Genomic DNA, 20,500 nt, shown 5'->3' on the forward strand with positions numbered 1-20,500 from the left:
CTGCCATTTGAAAGACTGAGGTTACACAGCTGAAAGCAGCGTGTCACAGTACAGAGGTCAGAAATAAGAGCCCAAGCTGCATTTTTTTTCTTTCCTTAGTCTCGGAATGTTGAGCCCATTGTAATGACAGCTTACTGCTGACGTGACTGAAAGCAGTTAGCACGCTAGTATCATAGCTGTGATTTCCATGTCTCAATGATTCATTGCTGAAAAGGCAATTCGAAGAGTTAACAGTCACATTTTTTAAGTTCTTGTTTATTTAACTGTATAAAATATCCATTTATAGCAGTGTACCTGAACCAATGATTCCACATTCATGGATGATGTACCCAGATGGCAATGGGTTAAACTCGCAGAAATGAAATGTTATTATTGCTAAAGGATTACTTTTCCTAATGCAATAAAGTATGTATTCCCCCAATTGTTTAATATCATTTAATATCAATTGTTTAATATATTTTATACTGCTGTTAATCACAATGTACTGTTTATGATGAATGTCTCTGTGGAAGCAGTGGTTTCTCACACCACGTATAACTTTTCATCTCTGACTGTGAAATATTTTCTATTCCCCTTGCTCAGGAATTAAAATTTCTGTTGTATTCTATGTAAGACGCTTTGAGTGTTTTCTATAGGAATATTTCAGTTTGGAAATTTGTTCAACAAAAGCTAAGAAGTTGTGTTTATTCACTTGATTTTCTGTCCTATTTCACAAAGCTACTGCTTCTTGCAAGGAAGCTGTTTCATGGGTCCTGGTCACCTCTAACATCCCATCCATGTCTCAGTCATTGCTCCTGTCCGTAATCCATAATGAGCGTTAGGCTATTCTTTGGTTGCTGTGCTGGCAGATGAGGCTGTTACAAAAGCATTCAAAAAAGCTTCATTTTCCTGAAAGCAGTTAGCCATCGGAAAGCCCTAGCTCTCATCCCTTGCATAACCCAAGTTCTCTGACAAAACGAAGCACCTTCATTGCTCCCCGAGCTGAGGTCCGCTCACTCTTTGGAGACTAGTAAATAAACCTGACATCTTTTTGGCTCTTATGGGAGCAATGTGTTGCATTTATATAGCACCTTTCCTGATTTTAAGATGTTCTAAAGCACTTTGCAGACAATGAATTGCTTTTTGATGTGCAGTCACTGTTAAGATGTAGGGCATAGAGCAAATAATATGGTATTGATGTAAGAAAAGGGCCATATGTTAAGTTATCCGGTGGGAGTTGAAATGTATTCAATTCTGCATTTATAATTCTGTAAAATATTTCTGTAACCAGTTTGGGAAGTCGGGTTTGAGAGTACTGTACCTGTAAATGGTCGTCTGTACTGAGATTGTTCCTAAGAGCTGATCTGTTGTAATTCTTTTCAATAAGAAAGCTAAACATGTTAAATGTAATTAAAAATATACTTGAATTGTACTAGAGTCAAGAACCGGTGGTCTCAATCAGTAGAATTTCCCATGGAACTGATGAGTAAGAATACTATCAAGTTTATACAAAGACCAGATTGTAATAACAGTCTAAGGTGATTTAATTGCTCTCGATTAGGCAGCTGCAAATGACCTTGGACGACTGGTGAAAGAGGGAAATGAGCAAGAAGCCTGCTTTCATTTTGCTAAGTTCCCTATTCTAGAAGGAAAGAGATGTGGACAGAATGTGTTACATTTGAATAGTCACCCTGTGTTTGGTTTCAGCTCACATTATGATAACAGACTTATTTAGCCAAGGTCCTGGGAGGTGGAATCATGCAGGGTCAATGGCTTGAGGGAAAGAGGAGAAGTAAAGCAATTGCAGATAATGGGATTAATTTTAGTTTGGCTGTCTTTTAATTGAATATGATTGGAGGAGAGGCGATGGAATTGGCTTTATGGAGGTAAGAGCAAGAGTTGAATTCAGTTGGCCTGACCAGCCTGCTACAAGTTGTATATATGAATGATGCTTGCAATCATTTTTATAGAGAATCAAAACATGTTTAGTCAAGAATGTTTAAATTAGAAAGAAACTTCACTTGAAAGTCTGCTGTGTAATTTCCAGAATTGAACTGTAGTTTAATTGGAAAACTATGTCCATACATTGAATAATTAACCAGAAAAGCTGGCACCAAAAAGCAAACAGGGCACTGTAACTTTAATACATGCTGAATAAATTAAATGTAACTTCAAAGATCGTTAGCTGATACAGAAAGGAAGGAATTTCAGCTCAGTCTGGAATCTTCTTATTTAGTTCACTATCAAGATCACTATAGCTGGTAAGAACTGTTTCAGACATTAGACTTTTAATTAAATGGATTGAAAACTATGGACCTGCTGGTGGTTCAGCCAAAACATTTTTCCCCAGTGACTGAACTAGTACACGTACTTAATGCCTAATTACACATGAGGAGGCCATCCTTCAGCACTTCATCGGTGACAGAACTCACATGAGTGCTAAATGCTGAACAACAAGCTTCAAGTAGCTAACTTCTTCATAGATTTATGAAGACGTTACTGCACAGAGGCCATTCAGCCCGACAGTTCCATGCTAGCGTTTATGCATTCATTTCTCTCCCAATCCTATTTTATTTAACTTTACCAGATTGAGAAAGGAACAAATAAACAATTATGTGTTTATTTAATTTTCCAATAAATGCATCTATTTTATACACATCGACTGCACTTCTGCAAATGAGTATTACATTTTAATTGATCTTTGAGTAAAGAGAATTTTCCTGGATTCCTTTTTCGATTTATTAGCTATCCTAATCTGCTGGATTTACTTTGCACTTGGATAAACCTTCTCTTAGCTTGACCATGATTGTTTAACTTTGCTTTTTGAGGATGTTGTGATCCTGTACCTTAACAAAAATTTTGACTATTTCTAGCAGTCTGTCTATAGTTTTTGCACAAGTCGATTTGATAGATTTAGACACAATATGTTTTTCATGTTTAGCTCTGAAACATTTTTTTAAAAACCTTAAGTATCCTGGTTCCCTGACTTAAAGGAGATAAAAAGCAGCATTATCTCACATGCTTTTCTTGTGAGACTACCATAGGAGGAGTTTATTATTAGCTAATAAGAAATTTCTCATAAAGCAATACTAATTTTATTAAAATTATAATTTAATATTACTGTCACAATTCAGTTGTGAAAGTCATTTTCCCAGTTCCTTTGTTAAGGACCTAATTGTTCTGAAATGCTAAAGGAGCTTTCTTTTATCATTTATTTGTTCTCTGACAATTTGTTCATGATTGGTCATCATTTATTGCCTGTCACTAATTGTACCCGAGAAGGTGTTGGTGAACTGCGTTCATGAACTTTGCAGCTTATGTGGTACAGAAAAGCCCACAGTGCTGTTAGGAAAGGAGTGCCAGCACTTTGACCCAGTGGCAGCAAAGGAACAGTGATGAAGTTCTAAGTCAGCATGGTATGTGATTTAGAGGTGAACTAGTATTGGTAGTGTTCTCATGCATCTGCTTCCCTTGTCTTTCTTGGCGGTAGGGATCAGAGGTTTGAAAAATACCACCTAAGAAGCATTGTTATGCATTGCTGCCACATTCCGTTGGCAGTGAGGGAGTAAAGGGAGACTGTGAATCTGCAACCAATTTTTCTTATTACATAATTGTTTAGTAATTTTGTGTTTCGAAACACAGAATGTAAGATAATGGAATAATATGTATGAATAATTTCTGTTTTATTTGTATTTACTTTGTTCAATGTACTTGGACAACTTCTTCCCTTTGGTTTGTGTATTAATCAGGCAAATATTATTTTTGTCTTCACTTCCTAGATACCATGTTGCAAACTTTTGGAATATTCTGCTTATTGACTTTGGCTCTATTAGTGCATTGCAGATGAATAATTAGTGGTGTACTTTATCCAGCTGCTTGTTGAATTAGATAGAGCTTGTAAATAAGCTACAATAGCCACCATCCATAACTATAATTTCCTTGTGACTGGTTGGAAATAGAGAAGGGAATTTGAAGTCACCTTGGTTGACCCGGAAATTCACTGAACACTATTTCAGTGTGCTCCAGTTGGAAGTTCCATAAAACAAATTCATTTTGTGTTCCATGCTGATAATTCAGTACTTTAAATGTGCATCCTGCTGTACTTTAAATGTAACTTAACTTGTTATATTTGTCAACAGTATCCCAGTCAATCCCTCAACCAAAACATCGTTTATCTTACTCCCCTTAAAGCATTGTGTTTGAATGAGGGTTCTGGCAGCAGCTGGGCTGAGCCAAGGCAGATGCAGGTCGTATTACAGAGGTGACAGTATTGGTTTGTATTGGAGAAGATATAGAATTGGATAGGAATCAGTCTGATTCAGTAGCCAGTAGAGGCAGAATCAGTAGCCAAGATGTGCATTGAGGGTAATCTCTGAATTTTCCAAGTGCTTAATTTGAGCAAATGGTTCTAGGTCAGCTGTTGTGCTAGCAAAAGTTTTCCTTTATAACCAGTGGGATTAGCATTGGTGACATTATTAAACTAACCTAGCAATAAGGAGGCACTGCAACAATCACAAGTTCATTTTTTAAAAAGAAAAATGCCAGTTACTTTCAATGTAAAGTCAATACATTGTTTTTCATTAATGGAATTAATAGAAGAGCAGGCGCCAGACCAGGGGTATTTAAGTTGAGTGCCCAAATGTTTTGTTGAAACTGCAGAACCGGATGCTTAGAAGCGTAGACTGGGTGACCACTTAGCAGAACACCCACGTTCTGCCTTGAAATTTCAGTTGCCTGCCACTTCAACACACCACAATGTTCCCTGGCCAACATCTGTCTCAGGCTTGCTGCAGTGCTCCAGCGAAACTCAGTGCAAGTTGGAAGAAAGACACCTCATGTTCCACTTAGGGACCCTGCGGCCCTCCAAACTCAATATTGAGTTCAATAATTTTAGGGCCTGAACTCTCCCATGTTCTAGCCTCCAACCCCACACACCAGGCCTTGTTGTCACTTATTCTGCCATCGGACATTAGGTATTGTTAGCTACTAACAATCTCTATTAACAGCTATTCACTCACCTAGCCAGATTGTTATCCACTCCTTTGTTTGTCCAACTGCTCTTCTGTCTTTGGGCTCTATCCTCACCTATCATTTACTCTTTCCCTCTCCCCCAACCCTGTCTTTGGCTTATAAACCAATATTTTCCTAGTTACCATCAGTTCTAATGAAGGGTCACTGGACCCGAAATGATAACTCTAATTTCTCTGCACAGATGCTGCCAAACCTGCTGAGTTTTTCCAGCAACTTCTGTTTTTGTTTTGTTGGAAAAGGTGGCTCTAAGAAGTTATAAGGAAAGGGATAAAAGTTCAGGGAGACAGAATCCAGAAAATGAGCCGAGATAACAAAAAACACCAATAGTGGAGTGTAAGAGTGGCAATAGCAATTAAAGCCAGAGTCACAAGACCAGATGATATGATGGGATACATGGGTGGTTGTGGTAACGTCAAAGATGGATTAGAACATGAGGACAGATATTTTCAGTGTAATATTTTAAGCAATAGTTGACTAGGGTAAAGCATGAAGTATAACAGTGATGGGTGATAGGTAATGCACAAGGTTTGATCAGTTGATTTTTTTGGCAGTCAGAGCATGGAAAATCTGGAGCATGGGAGACGAGTAAATTGTTGGAGAAATGAAACTAGACATGACAAAAAGCAAGAATATGGATGAAAGAGATCGGCAAGAAGAGAGCCCAGAGGAAGATGGGCAGTAATTGTAGAGTAGACGGTGAAATATAAGGCATACAGTAAAGGTGATGGTGCCAGAAATTACTGAATCCATGTTAATCTTAGGAATAAAGAGATCCAAGTGATTGTTGCACTTGGTATTGGTGGTTTAGGTATTGATGGAGTGGTGCAAGATAGGGATCTGAGGAGGCAGTTAGCTATGGAGGAAGAGAGCTTGAGCTTGATGTGTTAATCCAAATCTATACCACAACGCTAAACGTTCTCCAATGTGTGACATTCAGATTCAAGGAAATGAATGTAGGGATTACACTAAGGGAATGTCTGGGCTGGGAGACCATGAGGGATTTACTGAGAGCAAGGGCATGAAAGGCATAAGGGATCTAGTGAGCAAGTTCACAAAATAGAAGTGTCATGAAGGACAAACTGGATTGATTGACAGAGAAATGTGGTTTCTTTACAAATGTTGCAAGTATGTAATTTTTAAAAGACAATTAGATAATTTTGTATAATAGCATACAGCTTATCCAAAGTTAAGTCGAACAGTATTCTTGTTTCCATTTATTAGCAAGAATTCAACCCTTAAGTAATCCTTCAGTGAGTGAACATTTAAAGAGAAGCATCACTGTAAGGAAAAATGTGTTCTGTATCATGTCTTTGCAAAAGCAGTCAGCAGTAAAGTTGCCAAATAGAGTTGTGAAAATCAATCTTTCCTGAAAGCACATACATGTGTTTCACATATATTGGTCAGTAGAATCTTCATTTTGTATGTCTTTGCAATTAACTGCTGCATTCTGCATAGTTTGGAGTCCATACATACATTTTTAAAAAGATTTCTCCTTTCAAGTCTTACTGTTATGTACATAAAGGATAAGTGCTTGACAATTCAAGTGCTTCATCTTACTCTCCCGCATTGGCCTTTTAAGATACCTTTTATTCCCCACCCCCTTTCAGCTAAAGGGTGAAACCATTAAGATGAAGCACAGATCATAAAATGTTAAAGGAGGGTTTGCAGCTGGCTTATCATCCTAAACATAAAGGATTTGTATACTTTTGCAACAGATGCTTCTCATTGTGTACGACAGAGAAGAGTCTCTACCTTACTAAGACCATAAAAGAGGAATGGAGAGAAATTACATTAAAGCGTCTGAGAATAAGAATCAAGCACCTTAAGTGATATGTCTTACAACTCAGTGTAAAGAATGGTGAAAACGAGCTTGACAACCTTGATGTAGATTATGATATCTGTTGGCTATATTCCCATGGTAATAGACGATTTAAAGTTTCACATTTGTAATTTTGTCAGCAATTGATTGCAAACCCAACTAGCTACAGATTTGAAAGATGCTTGGTAATAATGAACTAAAACTTTTTTCAGTGTGTTTAGCAATGAATAATGCGGCTTTAAGAAACCCCACTGGAAATGTTTAATGGGAAGAGGACTTAGAACACCTTCAGTAGGATTTGTTATGACATTGACACGTGGTGCCATTGCTATGAACCATCTGCAAGATGCAGAATATTGCTGTCAGTGTGCCTTGACTGGAGAGGGAAAAATACTCCAGTTCAGGTTTTTGATCACTGTGAAGTGATTTTTGGGATATTTGTCTCTGCACACCGAGTGAGGATAGAATTGGCCTGTGATATGATCCACTTTGTACTTGAATAATTTATTGAAAAGCAGATTTAACCGAATCAGACAACTCACAGTGAAGATACTTGGTTATAATCGATAGGCTGAAAAACAGTGAACTTTGGCCTTAAATAAAACTGTTCTTTGAAGTGGCTGATAAATCTGTTCAAAAGTAGAAGACTTGACCCCAAACAGGATAAGAACCTTGCACAACAAGAATTTGCCTTTATGTAGCACCTTTAACAGTGTACCATCCCAAAGCACTTCACAAGGATGTCCTTAAACAGAGGGAAAAGAATATTAGATTATAAAAAATACACCTTTATATTTGAAGTAGGCAGCAGATATTTAATTGACATCAAAGAGAGAAGGACGAATATCCATATCATGCTTTTCACAACTTCAGGCATCCCAAAGTGCGTTACAGCTAATAGAGTACTTTCTGAGTATTTTCAAGTGTCATCACATCATTTTATTCATGGAATGGAAAAATAAACTTTTAGGAGCATCAATTGAACTTGGCACAGCAAAAGATTAATGTAAAGGAATTGTGGTCCATATTTAAGACCAAATAGGCATTTTGGTTTTGTGAAAAAGGTTTGATTCCCTAAGTTCAAAGTGTCTAATTGACCAAAAAGGTGGGTAATACTCTGGCAATTTAGCATTCTGAGGATTTTACAATTTGGTTTTTTGAGCTGCACATTATTGAACTAGCTGTTCTATTTCTGACCAGTGGATATTGACACAGTAGCTCATGTACAGAAGAGCCAATGGAGTATACAAGGGAAGTCACAAAAGGTCAAAACAAAATTGAGGAAAGATTAACCAAGCTTAAGGAAAGGCAAGGTGGTTTCTACTGAAATCAGGAGGAGGCGGGGGTGGAACACAAAAAGAAAGGTTTAGTATTTGAAAGAGAAATAAGAGAACTTGTTGAAGGAGGAGAAGAAAGAAAACATTTTAAGATGGTGTGTTTAAAAGTGAAAACTAACCAAAAAGTTGCATTCAGCTGCAAAGGGAGGAAAAGACATTACGACAGAGCAGCTGTTGAGATATGGAATCAAAGTACATAAACAAAATGGAAACATTGAAGAAATGGCTGAGGCTCCATGGTAAGTTATTTTAGGGAAAAGAAAAGAGCTATGCATCATTTTCATCACAACTTTATCATAGGTAAGTTCTTGGGAGAGTTTGATGTTGAAGCTCTATTATCATGCATTCAAATTTCTGATTAAGTATTTTAAGAATTATAAGTTGTGAATCACAAATGTACCTGAATTAGTGGTAATTTTAACAATCTCACTTGGTCAGGTGGTCTATCAACAACAGATGCAAAAACATAAAACTCATGCTAGCTCATATAAAAACTATTGCCACGTTAGGTTTCTTTTTGGTCAGATTTCTATCCATCACCATATGTACTTTATGAAATTCAAAAATAAGATGTTTTATGCATAAACGACATGGCATGATCCCTGAGAGGCCCCTGAAAAATCTTAGTCTCTGCTGAACAGCAAAATCAGCAATTATCTATGAAATGATCATCAGACTTCAAAAGTCTGATGGTTAGAGATTGGTGAAAGGTCCTTTTGCATTGTGACTTGTTCCTGAAAGGGGTGCCACCTAGAAGGACCTGGAAATGCTGCGCTCTGCATCTTGGTTAGATCCATGGAGCAGAGAGTTCTGATGGTAAACCAAGGACCTAGGATACATGCTGGCAGTGAGATCTGCACGAGGATATATCAGACCTTTCACATTGAGGAAGAATTATCAAATGTGCAAAATAATAACTTGCATTTGTATAGCACCTTTAACAATGTGAATTTAGCAATTAACCTTGGTTTAAAAATGTCCTCAGATATTTTGCAAGTACATTATCAAATGTTTGATACTAAGCCACATAAGGAGATATTGTGGTGACAAAGAATGGGGATCAAGAAACACCCCAAAGATATAGAAAAACAAAGCATGTTAGAGTTTGGGGCTTAGATAGTCTTTTGCATAACCTTCAATGGTGGAATGAAGTTTGCTGGTTCTGCTAGTGCATTGAAAATCTCAGTTTCATATTGTAAGTAAATGGGAAAATGTAATTCACATTTCTTTAAAATATTTGATGTTTTGATTTCAAATTTAAGTAATGAAACCATTCTCTCCTCAAAAGCTATATTCAACAGTGTGAAAGAATGAATACAATTGCAGAAAGGCGAGTAAACACAGGCAAAGCACATTTGTACTTTGGATATGTATATTATGCTAAGAAACTCATCAGTGTTAGAGAAAGAGTGGAGGACAAAGCTTGTTTTCTCAAATCAGGGGCAAAAATCCAAGGATGTGTACAAGTGCTTTTACATTGTAGAAATGTTCAATTTGCATGCCTGAAAGCCCTGATTGAATTTGAGTGTTCTATTCTAATGCTTTGCTATTTTTCCCCGATTTTTCAGCTTTTTGTTCCAGCTGAAGACGAGGCCATCATTGGAAAGAGTGTGAGCAAGCAGGTATTTGAAGGGCTGACCACAGGGCTCCTGCACACCTGTGCTACTGTGCTTGGGTGCTTGGCCAACCATCTTCCTGAGGCCAACAGCCATCCTGGGACACCTAAGAAATCTGGGCAAGAAACAAAATATAACCTTTCACAGAGTGAGCTCTGCATCAGCAGGATTCAGGATCTCATCAGGTGAGAGCACTGACTGTGTTTTAGGAGGAGTGAAATAAACGCAATAGTAGATATCTTATTCTATTATACACTTACTTACCTCCCTGCCCAGCCTTGTACAGTCAGTCAGAGCCTGTACAGCATTCCCTCTGGTATCTGTTTCATTCCCAATTTACCCTGAAGCACATCTTTCACTCATTACTTCCTTGCTTTCTGCAATGCTGCACTAAATCCATTTGCTTTGCCAATTCAATTCCTGGCATAAGAAACCCTGAAAAAAATCCATTTGTTTTTCTGTAACTTTAATTTTCTGCTGTACACAAATTCCTCCTTTCTGTTTTACACATTGTGTGAAGGTAAACTCTTATATAATGTCCATATTACTTATTTTTGTCCAACACTTTTTCCCAAAAAGCAATCTCTGATGTTCACCCAAGTTACTTCATGGCCAGCTCTATGGGTAAATGTGCTGTGTTTTTGTTGTGACCCTTAATCCATACTGAGTTAACCAATCTCTTCTGTGATTCTGTTGGGTGAGTAAGGAAAAAGGATTGAATTTGTGTCTGTTAGCTAAGAATGGAAAAATCAACTTGCCTTCCTAATCCCAATCTTTATGATGCCTTTTACGTATGTGCCTCTGTGGCCATAAGAATCATAGAACCAAACAGTGATGATTTTAATCCAATCACTTTGTCAGGTGGCCTGTCAACAGTTCAAGTATAAAACTCATACCAGCTCACCTATAAATCTTTGCCTCACTAGGTTTCTTTTTGGTCAGCTCATTGTCCATCATCGTATTTGAAACTTCATATAAAATCACAGATACAATTTCACATGATTAATACGCAAGTGCACATTCTCCCTCTCAGGGATGCACCTCAGTTAGCCAGGTAGAGAGTTTAAGCACAAGTTAGTTAAACCAGTCTTTAGTGTACCTATATATTCGCAAAATTGCGAACCAATAGATATCTAACCAGTCTCAGTGTAAACGGATTTTGAGAAGATTCGTAGCTCAGGTTGAGGTTCTGGATGTAAGTTTGCTTGCTGAACTGGAAGGTTCATTTTCAGACCATACTAGGTAACATCATTTGTGAGCCTCCAGTGAAGCAGTGGTGTTAGCAACCCGCTTTCTATTTTTGTGTTTAGGTTTCCTTGGGTTGGTGTCATCATTTCTACTGGTGGTGTCATTTCCTGTTCTTTTTCTCAGAGGGTGGTAAATGGGGTCCAAGTCAATGTGCTTGTTGATAAAGTTCTGGTTGAAATGCCATGCTTCTAGGAATTCTCGCGTGTGTCTCTGTTTGGCATGTCCAAGGATGGATGCATTGTCCCAGTTGAAGTGGTGTCCTTCCTCATCTGTATGTAAGGGTACTAGTGAGAGTGGGTCATGTCTTTTTGTAGCCAGTTGATGTTCATGTAACCTGGTGGCTAGTTTTCTGCCTGTTTGTCCAATGTAGTGTTTGTTACAGTTCTTGCAAGGTATTTTATAAATGACATTAGTTTATACAGACAATTCTTACAAAATACCTTGCAAGAACTGTAACAAACACTACATTGGACAAACAGGCAGAAAAGTAGTCACCAAGTTACATGAACATCAACTAGCCACAAAGAGACATGACCCCTTTCACTAGTATCTTTACGTACAGATGAGGAAGGACACCACTTTGACTGAGACAATAGATCCATCCTCGGACAAGCCAAACAGAGACACGCACAAGAATTCCTAGAAGCATGATATCCCAACTGGAACTCGATCAACAAACACATTGACTTGTATCCCATTTACCACCCTCTCAGAAGAAGAACAGGAAATGACAGTACCAGAGGGTATGATGTCACCAACCCAAGGAAACCTAAACACACAAATAAAATCGGTTCACTAACACCAGTGCTTCACTGGAGACTCACTGATGATGTTACCTAGTATGGTGACGAAATGTCTGAAAATGAACCTTCCAGTTCAGCGAGCAAACTTACATCCAGTCTCTATGTAAATTGTCAGTACCGTACAGGTAATTTGTAAGTTTCCTGCTGCTTGTCAGATAGGATTAGTTTACTCGGTAGGGCATTTAGTTGCAGCATTTTCAGGAGCCAAATGATGATAACCCCAACCAAATAGATTTACCTCTCTCGGTTCCATTCATAGGCCAAGCTGGCTAGTCAATCCTGAAACATTGCAGACCTGACTGGCTCACCTATTGGATCATTATGTCTGCCAACAAGGCTGAATTATTTCTATATGCTCCCACATTTAGGAATACAGGTCCAGGATTAGAACAGTAGAATTTTGTGAAAGGTGAGAACATTAATCCATCGTCACTGTACCTACTGCGTATAATCGAGTGGAAAATCCTGAACTAAAAAAAATTCGACATGATTAGAGAAAAATAAGATTAGATGAGATAACATTTTTAGAAATATGGAATATAATGATATGCCAACAAAAGAATACAACAGTACAAGATGCTGATAAGACCAAATGTGGAGTACTGAGTGTAGATTTGCTGGAAAGGTATTATTTTACTGGAGGCAGTTCAGAGAACTTTCACTAGGATGATCTTTGGCATGGAGGGATTGTTTTATGAGCAAAGGCAGGACAGCTTGGGACTTTGCTCATTAGAATTTAGAAGAATGAGAGGTCATCTCATTGAAACATATAGGATTCTTAAGGGCCTTGACGGTAAATGGTGAGAGGATGTTTCTGCTATTGGGAGAGTCAAGGACCAGAGGGCATAGTCTCAGAATAATTTAGGATTGAGATGAGGAGGACTTTCTTTTCTGATAGTTGAGTGTCATTTGAGCTCCTTACCACAGCGAGATAGGGGGCAGAGTCCTTGTGTATATTTAAGGCTAGGTAGATAAATTCTTGTTTAGACAGTGAATCAAGCGTTATGGGGAAAACACAGGAAAGTAGATATGAGGGCTGTCACATCAGCCAAGATTCTTTTAAATGGCAGAGCAGGCTCAAGGGTCCTCCTATTCCTATTTCCTATGGTCAGTAGGATTATTATTTATGACTTGAATCCAAGTCTTAAGAGTATCTGTTTTACAGATTCTAAAACTTAATGTACAATTTTAATAGAGTTCATTTTTTTAAGACACCTAGTTGTTTAATTCTGAGTTTCTCAATTGCACATTTGTCAATGCATTTTATTTTTAAGAATCGCATGTAAACCTTCCTAATCTTTGTTTCTCGCCTGAGATGTAAAGGTAGTTTCAGGCTGAAAAAGGTGGTATTTGAATTATGGACAAAAGTGAAAAGGACAATAATTATTCCCTCTGAGTCACTATTGTGGTCGTCACTCAATATTGTTTAGTGCAGTCTGTGCAAGTAATTCAAAGTATTGCATGGCAGCCATAGCCAGGAGCATTCAGAAAGGCTGAGGTCAGAGTTCATGCAGAATGAGCAACTGACTCTATAGTAAGGTGAGAAATGATTGAAGCAGACTTGAGTAGCCTAAGGAAAGGAAGTGATTGAAACGTTCAAACCCGAGAACAATACGTGAAGTGACAAATGCAGTTCTATTCTGATATTATTGCAGCTTCTTCTATTAGTGTTGATTTGCACCATTGGGTTTCTCAGAGCTGCCAGTATTTGTAAGTTATTTGAATATTTCAAGTTCTCATTGAGTTGGAAGGATCAATCATAGAATCATAGAGACATACAGCATGGAAACAGACCTATTGGTACAACATGTCCAAGCTGACCAAATATCCTGATCTAATCCAGCACTTGGCCCATAAGCCTCCAAACACCTCCTAGTCATGTACCCATTCAAATGCCTTTTAAATGTTGTAATTGTACCAGCCTCCACCACTTCCTCTGGCAGGTCATTCCATACATGCACCACCCTCTGTGCGAAAAAGTTGCCCCTTCGGTCCCTTTTAAATTTCACCTATGCCCTCTAGTTCTGGACTCCCTCACCCCAGGGAAAAGACCTTGTCTATTTACCCTATCCATGCCCCTCATGATTTTATATACCTCAAAATGTCACCCCTCAGCCTCCGATGCTCCAGGGAAAACAGCCCCAGCCTATTCAGTTTCTAAACTCTGGTTTCCAGCATCTGCAGTCCTCACTTTTGCCTATTCAGTCTCTCCCCATAGCTCAAATCCTCCAACCCTGGCAACATCCTTGTAAATCTTTTCTGAACCTTTCACGTCCTGATAGGAAGGAGGCCAGAATTGCACACAACATTTCAAAAATGGTCTAACCAATGTCCTGTACAGCTGCAACATGACCTCCCAACTCATATACTTAATGCTTTGCCCAGTAAAGGAAAGCATATCAAACACCTTCACTATCCTATCTAACTGCGACTGCACTTTCAAATATCTATGATCCTGCAGTCCAAGGTGTCTTTGCCTCTTACATTTCTGTTAAAAAGAAGTGCTTCGTTATTGAATCCTAGGTAAGCTTCTGTCATTTGACTTGGCTTTATTGACACTGTTCGTTTTTCTTATGAGATAAAGTCACTGTTGTTGGGCCAACTGCCAAGCTTGGAAGGAATAACAACAAAGTATTGGAGAAACTCAACAGATTTGGCAGCATCTATGGAGAGAAAAACATAAAGTCCAATATGACTCATCTTTGGCAGGTTGAAAAGAGGCTGGATCAGAGATTCTATTCTGCCCTGCTCCAGCTCTTGGTCTGATTTTTTTATCTTAGTCAACACAGCTGCCTGCCATAACTGTGTAATCACATTCCCAATAATGTGGAGCATTGATTATTATTTTTTATAGATTTTCATCAACAGTAAAGGAAAAATAACAGCGGCAACTGTTTTCAGGGTTTAGTACAGTAATACAAAGGAAAAGTATTGCAAATAATGGAAATTGAACATATAAAGAGAAAATGCTAGAAATACTCAGCAGGTCAGACAGCATTTGTGGAGAGAGCACAGAGTTGATTGTTAACAGCTAGTGTCATTTGAATGAAAAGTTCTAAACCTGAAATATTAAACCTAATCACCTGCTTCCGAAACCTGGTCACCATTTCCAGAAGCTTTGTGATATTGGTGTCTTCCAAAATTGGCAGAGAGACTTAAAATTAGCTTTCTTAAAAGCCGATCTGAAGGCAGATCCTATCTGCTGTGTCAGTTAATTGCTGTTTTCTTTATAACTGCTAATCCCTATACATCAAAGAAAGAGGACATGAGGGAGTAAGAAACTGGGGTGGGGTGGGGGAGTGACAAGTCAAGGACGGATCTGCAGAGAGAGCTCTTCCATTCTTCAATGCTCTGCTAATATTGCAAATTGCTATGACAATTGGATATATGTACAGTCAAGCTCTAGTTATGATTAAAGGCAGCTGATGCTAATTTTGGAAAGATTTGGACATATACATGGGAAACACAGAGCTCGTTAGGTGCAGTTGACAGCGCTGCTGCCTCTGAGGCAGTTGGTCGAGGTTCAAGTCCCATCTGCCAATGAGATATGTCATAACAAATCTGAACATTTTTATTTTAAGAATAGTTTCAACCCTGGTCTGTGAAAGTGAAAAGTTACTTGCACCTATGCTGTTCAGATTATTGTGAAAAAGCTATGAGGAAGACCGATCAGCTCCTACTTCCTTTGCCAGATGTACATTTACCACATTACTATGCTAAAATGTTTTATTGATTGAATTAGCTGAATAAAGATTCAATCTATGTACACTCAAGTATCCATTGTTCGATCAGCAAATTTCTGTATACACTACTTAATTGGAACAACTGTTTTTATATCCATTTTCTTGTCTTGAGATACATGTAGAGCTTACTTTCAAACATGTAAAATACAGATGCCTCGTCAATGTGGCAGTAATGTCCACGCTATTGAAACATTAAAATCTGCACAGAAGGTCTAATCAGCCCACTGAATGTGTTCAAATCTGTTTCATACCACACTTAAGTTACTTTCACCCCTTTTATTGCAGACCTAATTTCTGACTCCAGGCTTATGTTAAATCTTTAGTGCTGAACAGTGCTAATGTTGTAGTGTAAATGCACCCTGAGCTAATTACAGTCAGTATACCTTTCAGGAGGTGACCCTAACCCTCATTTGTAGGTATCGTCGACCTTGGTAACCAGGGGTTTTGAAGGGAGAATTGGGCAGAAATGCAAGACAAAATCTAGTGACTGTGATTAAGAGAAGCATGTTGGTCGATGTCAAGGGAGGGTTAAGCTTAACTATAATTGACCCAGTCTTCAGCCCCAAGGAAAATAGTTAGTTGACACTTACTCTGAAGAATAACCAATTTTACAAAGCGCCAGAGCAGTAGAGAAATAGTTCAGTGGATGTCAGCCCTTCAGAAAAAGTAGGGGGGAAATCAGAGTAAAAAGCATGAAGATGCTGTTGAGAAAAGAACCCTTGCTATGTTGTGAAAAATAACTGGAAGAATGCAACAGAATATGCAAATCAAAGGTGGGAGGTCTCCTGATTGATGGGTTTGTACTCTGAAGATGTCAGGTGCAATGAACTTGAATAATGCCAGAGGCACAAAGTAAGCTGAGACTGTCTAATACCTATGGCATTGAGGGGTATGGGCAGGGCGTAGAGCTTCCATAGAAACTGTGACAGGGTGAAGATGCAATTAGGAGCGATTTGATGCAGATTTTGGACAGTAAGAGAATGCAGTTTGGACTCAGTCTCAAATTAGAAATGGTATAATGACAAGTCTGTCTGGAAAGACTACCTGTTAGGTAAAGTATTGAGTTTCCCTTCAGGTGTTTAGGGTACAAATTAGAGGATAGTGTTTTGCATTAAATGACTGGGTTTTTGAATGTGAAGGATAAAAGCTTTTGTAAGTTGGAAAAGGTTAAACTGTTCTCTCTCTAATCTAAATCAAATTGGCTTCTTTGTTGACCAAGCTGAATTTAAATGAGATTTCTTTCTCCCTCGAGGATGACAATATCAACTCTTTAACCTGCTGCGACACCTTTTTATTTCAATATTTTCTCTAATCAATTTTCTTTCTCCACCTATTTTCCCAACTGCAAGAAACTTCTGTGCACAGTTCCTTAAATAGCATTGCCTCTAGGGTATTTGACAAAATGATGACTCTTCACATTAGGGGTTTGACATTGAGCTACCAGTATTCAACAACTGGAGAGCATCACAAACAAACCAAACTTGAGCTCAGTGGATTTCCCCAAATACACATTGTCCTGCACTAGGTTAAGTGAGTGCAACAAAGAAGGGGAGCCATGGCTGACTCCTCCCCCACCATTTCATGAATGTCAATCCCAGTTGCCAACAAACTTGCTGTTCTCTGTTGTCCAATCTGACTTTTTTATTTTCTGCAATCACCATTCTTTGTCCCATCTGCATATGATATGGTTTTCAGAAAAATAGTTGCTGAATTACAGACAATTTTCTGTCCTGTCCCTACGAGGAACTGGACAGATGCCAGCTGTAATCACATTATTAAGTGATTCTTTGCAGGAAGGCTGTTGAAATTCCTCGTCTTGGTGGATCATTTGGTGCATTCACTGGAGTCCCATAGTGCCACATTTTCAAGATGAGACTCTCCTGCAGACTTAGCTTTTTGATAAGTATCAATTTTTGTACAAGTTCTAGTTCCTTTTGGATCAAACGATGTTGTGTTGAAGTTCCACCAAGGGACATGAGCTTGTACACTTGTACTTCCCAAACCTTTGATACCATTTTGAGGCTTTAGAGTTGCCATGGACCCCGGTCAATGGTGGTGGTGGTGGTTTGTGGGGGAAGAGAGAGAGGGAATTGATGAAAGCTGGTGAAGGGGGGTCAGTCTATATCGCCTTGGAATTAGGATATCAACTCCCACTTTGGAGGTGCTGTCATGCAGGTTGACACTTCAATGTTGAAATCAGATGTGGCAAGATGGTGCATTTTAGATTTTCTGTTCTCTGATGTCCTATCGTAACAAAACAATTGAATCTACTGTGATAATTCAGTTAGTTATTAAAGATCCTATGACAAAATTAAGATCAAGAAGTAACTTCTAGTGTCCTGACCTCCAATATTCAAACCAACACTATCATTCATGGATGTCGGTTTGCTCACTGAGCTGGAAAGTTCAGTTTCAATGTTGCGCCAACCTGTCATACCAATCTGAAGCCCATCTAACCTACACTATTCCATGTATGTCCATATGCTTGTCCAATGACGACTTAAATGTACTTAAACTTGGCGAATCTACTACCGTTGCAGGCAAAGCATTCCATACCCTTACTACTCTCTGAGTAAAGAAACTACCTCTGACATCTGTCCTATATCTATCACCCCTCAATTTAAAGCTATGCCTCCTCGTGTTCGCCGTCACCATGCTTGGAAAAAGGCTCTCCCTGTCCACCCTATCTAACACTCTGATTATCTTATATGTTTCTATTAAGTCACCTCTCAACCTTCTTCTCTCTAACGAAAACAGCCTCAAGTCCCTCAGCTTTTCCTTGTAAGACTTTCCTTCCATACCAGGCAACATCCTAGTAAATCTCCTCTGCATCCTTTCCAAAGCTTCCACATCCTTCTTATAATGCGGTGACCAGAACTGTACACAATACTCCAAGTGCGGCCGCACCAGAGTTTTGTACAGCTGCAGCATAACCTCATGGTTGCGGAATAAAAGCTAAAACACTGTATGCCGCCTTAACAACCCTATCAACCTGGGTGGCAACTTTCAAGGATCTGTGTACCTGGACACCGAGATCTCTCTGCTCATCTACACTAGCAAGAATCTTACCATTAGCCCAGTACTTTGCATTCCGGTTACTCCGACCAAAGTGAATCACCTCACACTTGTCCACATTAAACTCCATTTGCTACCTCTCAGCCCAGCTCTGCAGCTTATCTATGTCTCTCTGTAACCTAGAAAATCCTTTGTCACTATCCACAACTCCATCGACCTTCGTGTCGTCTGCAAATTTACTAACCCACCCTTCTACACCCTCATCCAGGTTGTTTATAAAAATGACGAACAGCAGTGGACCCAACACCGACCCTTGCAGTACACCACTAGTAACTGGACTCCAGGATGAACATTTCCCATCAACCACTACCCTCTGTCTTCTTTCAGCAAGCCAATTACTGATCCAAACTGCTATATCTCCCACAATCCCATTCATCCGCATTTTGTACAATAGTCTATTGTGGGAAACCTTATCGAACGCCTTGCTGAAATCCATAAACACCACATCAACCGGTTTACTCTCATCTACCTGTTTGGTCACCTTTTCAAAGAACTCAATAAGGTTTGTGAGGCACAACCTACCCTTCACAAAACTATGCTGACTATCCCTAATCAAATTATTCTTTTCTAGATGATTATAAATCCTATCTCTTATAACCTTTTCCAACACTTTACCAACAACTGAAGTAAGGCTTACTGGTCTATAATTACCAGGGTTGTCTCTACTCTCCTTCTTGAACAGGGGAACCACATTTCCTATCCTCCAATCTTCTGGCACTATTCCTGTAGACAATGACGATTAAAAGATCAATGCCAATGGCAGTGGTTTGTTGAAGAAAGAACCAGCTGCAGTTTTGAAATATTAAATGAGCTTGTCTACTCTTATCCCTTGATTCCAAACATTTATCAATCTCAGTCTTCCACGTATTCAGTGACGAAGCACCCACAATTCTCAGGTTGGAAAATGGACTGCAGCGATTCAAGGAAACAGCTCACCACCCTCTTCTCAAGGACAATATGATGGATAACAAATGCTGGCCCAACCAGCAATGCCCATATCCCATGAATGATTTTTTTTTTTAAATTCTGAAAAGTTGCGAGAAATTCCTCCTCATCTCTGTCAACGTAACCAACCCTTTATCCTGAGATAGTACTCCCTATTTCCAGTCTCTTCTAAGAGGGGAAAAAACCTCCCAGCTTTACAAATTATTTTATGAAATGATAAAATGATTAATTTCTAACCTTTTAAGTACTTTCATACTATTTTTCCACACTTACAAAACTTATAAACATTTTCACCCAATTAGTATATTTCCTATGACATCACATGGAGAAAGAACAGCCATGTATAGTCAAGTGAACTGAGCTTAGGGAATTGAGGAATATTTGCACTATGGAGCACAGATGTAATTTGCTCCTTATCTTAAAGTGCAGTCTTGCCTTACTTTCATACTTCAATTGTGAAATCCTATCTCCGTTTTTGTCATGAAAATCTCCTATGTCACAGTGTAATTATAACCTGCATAATTTACATCAGTTTCCATTATAAAGAATAGATATAGAAATTTATAATGGAAAACATTAGGAGATGTACATAAACCTTAAAAGTTTTTAACATTTTAATTTATGTTTAACTAACCTTATCTATGCTAATTTAGCTCTTTGTATTTATTTTCAGCTATGTAGTATATACTGGACTCACTGATAAGTTGTATAGCTGTTTCCTCTCAATACAAGGGCCCGTTGATGATCAACCTAAAATTGCCTCCTTTCTACAAAACGTTACAGCCCTGCTTCACAGTATGTGTCGGCTTTGCTTTGCTCTTGTCAATCGGTAAGTGACTTGAGTAATTCAATAATCACAATTTTTCTCCAATAGCATAGCAGGTTGTCAGTTCATGTTCTTGAA

At 38.6% G+C, this 20,500-nt stretch overlaps 1 protein-coding gene across 6 annotated transcripts in view; it reads left to right on the forward strand.

Moving 5' to 3' along the window:
* Window positions 1–20,500, forward strand: part of scaper (S-phase cyclin A-associated protein in the ER) — a 316,829-nt gene that overhangs the window by 234,826 nt on the left and 61,503 nt on the right. For 5 of the 6 annotated variants that reach the window (XM_087982090.1, XM_087982091.1, XM_087982088.1 and 2 more), the window contains 2 exons: window positions 9,735–9,967; window positions 20,270–20,425. In XM_087982090.1, coding sequence (XP_087838216.1) covers window positions 9,735–9,967; window positions 20,270–20,425 — 389 coding nt within the window. The remainder of the gene's footprint in view (window positions 1–9,734; window positions 9,968–20,269; window positions 20,426–20,500) is intronic. The other variant, XM_087982089.1, reaches the window with a different exon arrangement.

The sequence above is a fragment of the Chiloscyllium plagiosum genome, unplaced genomic scaffold (genome assembly GCF_037043375.1).
Source record: "Chiloscyllium plagiosum isolate Xiang-an unplaced genomic scaffold, Cpla_swu_hap1 HiC_scaffold_42, whole genome shotgun sequence".
Taxonomy (NCBI): Eukaryota; Metazoa; Chordata; class Chondrichthyes; order Orectolobiformes; family Hemiscylliidae; genus Chiloscyllium; species Chiloscyllium plagiosum.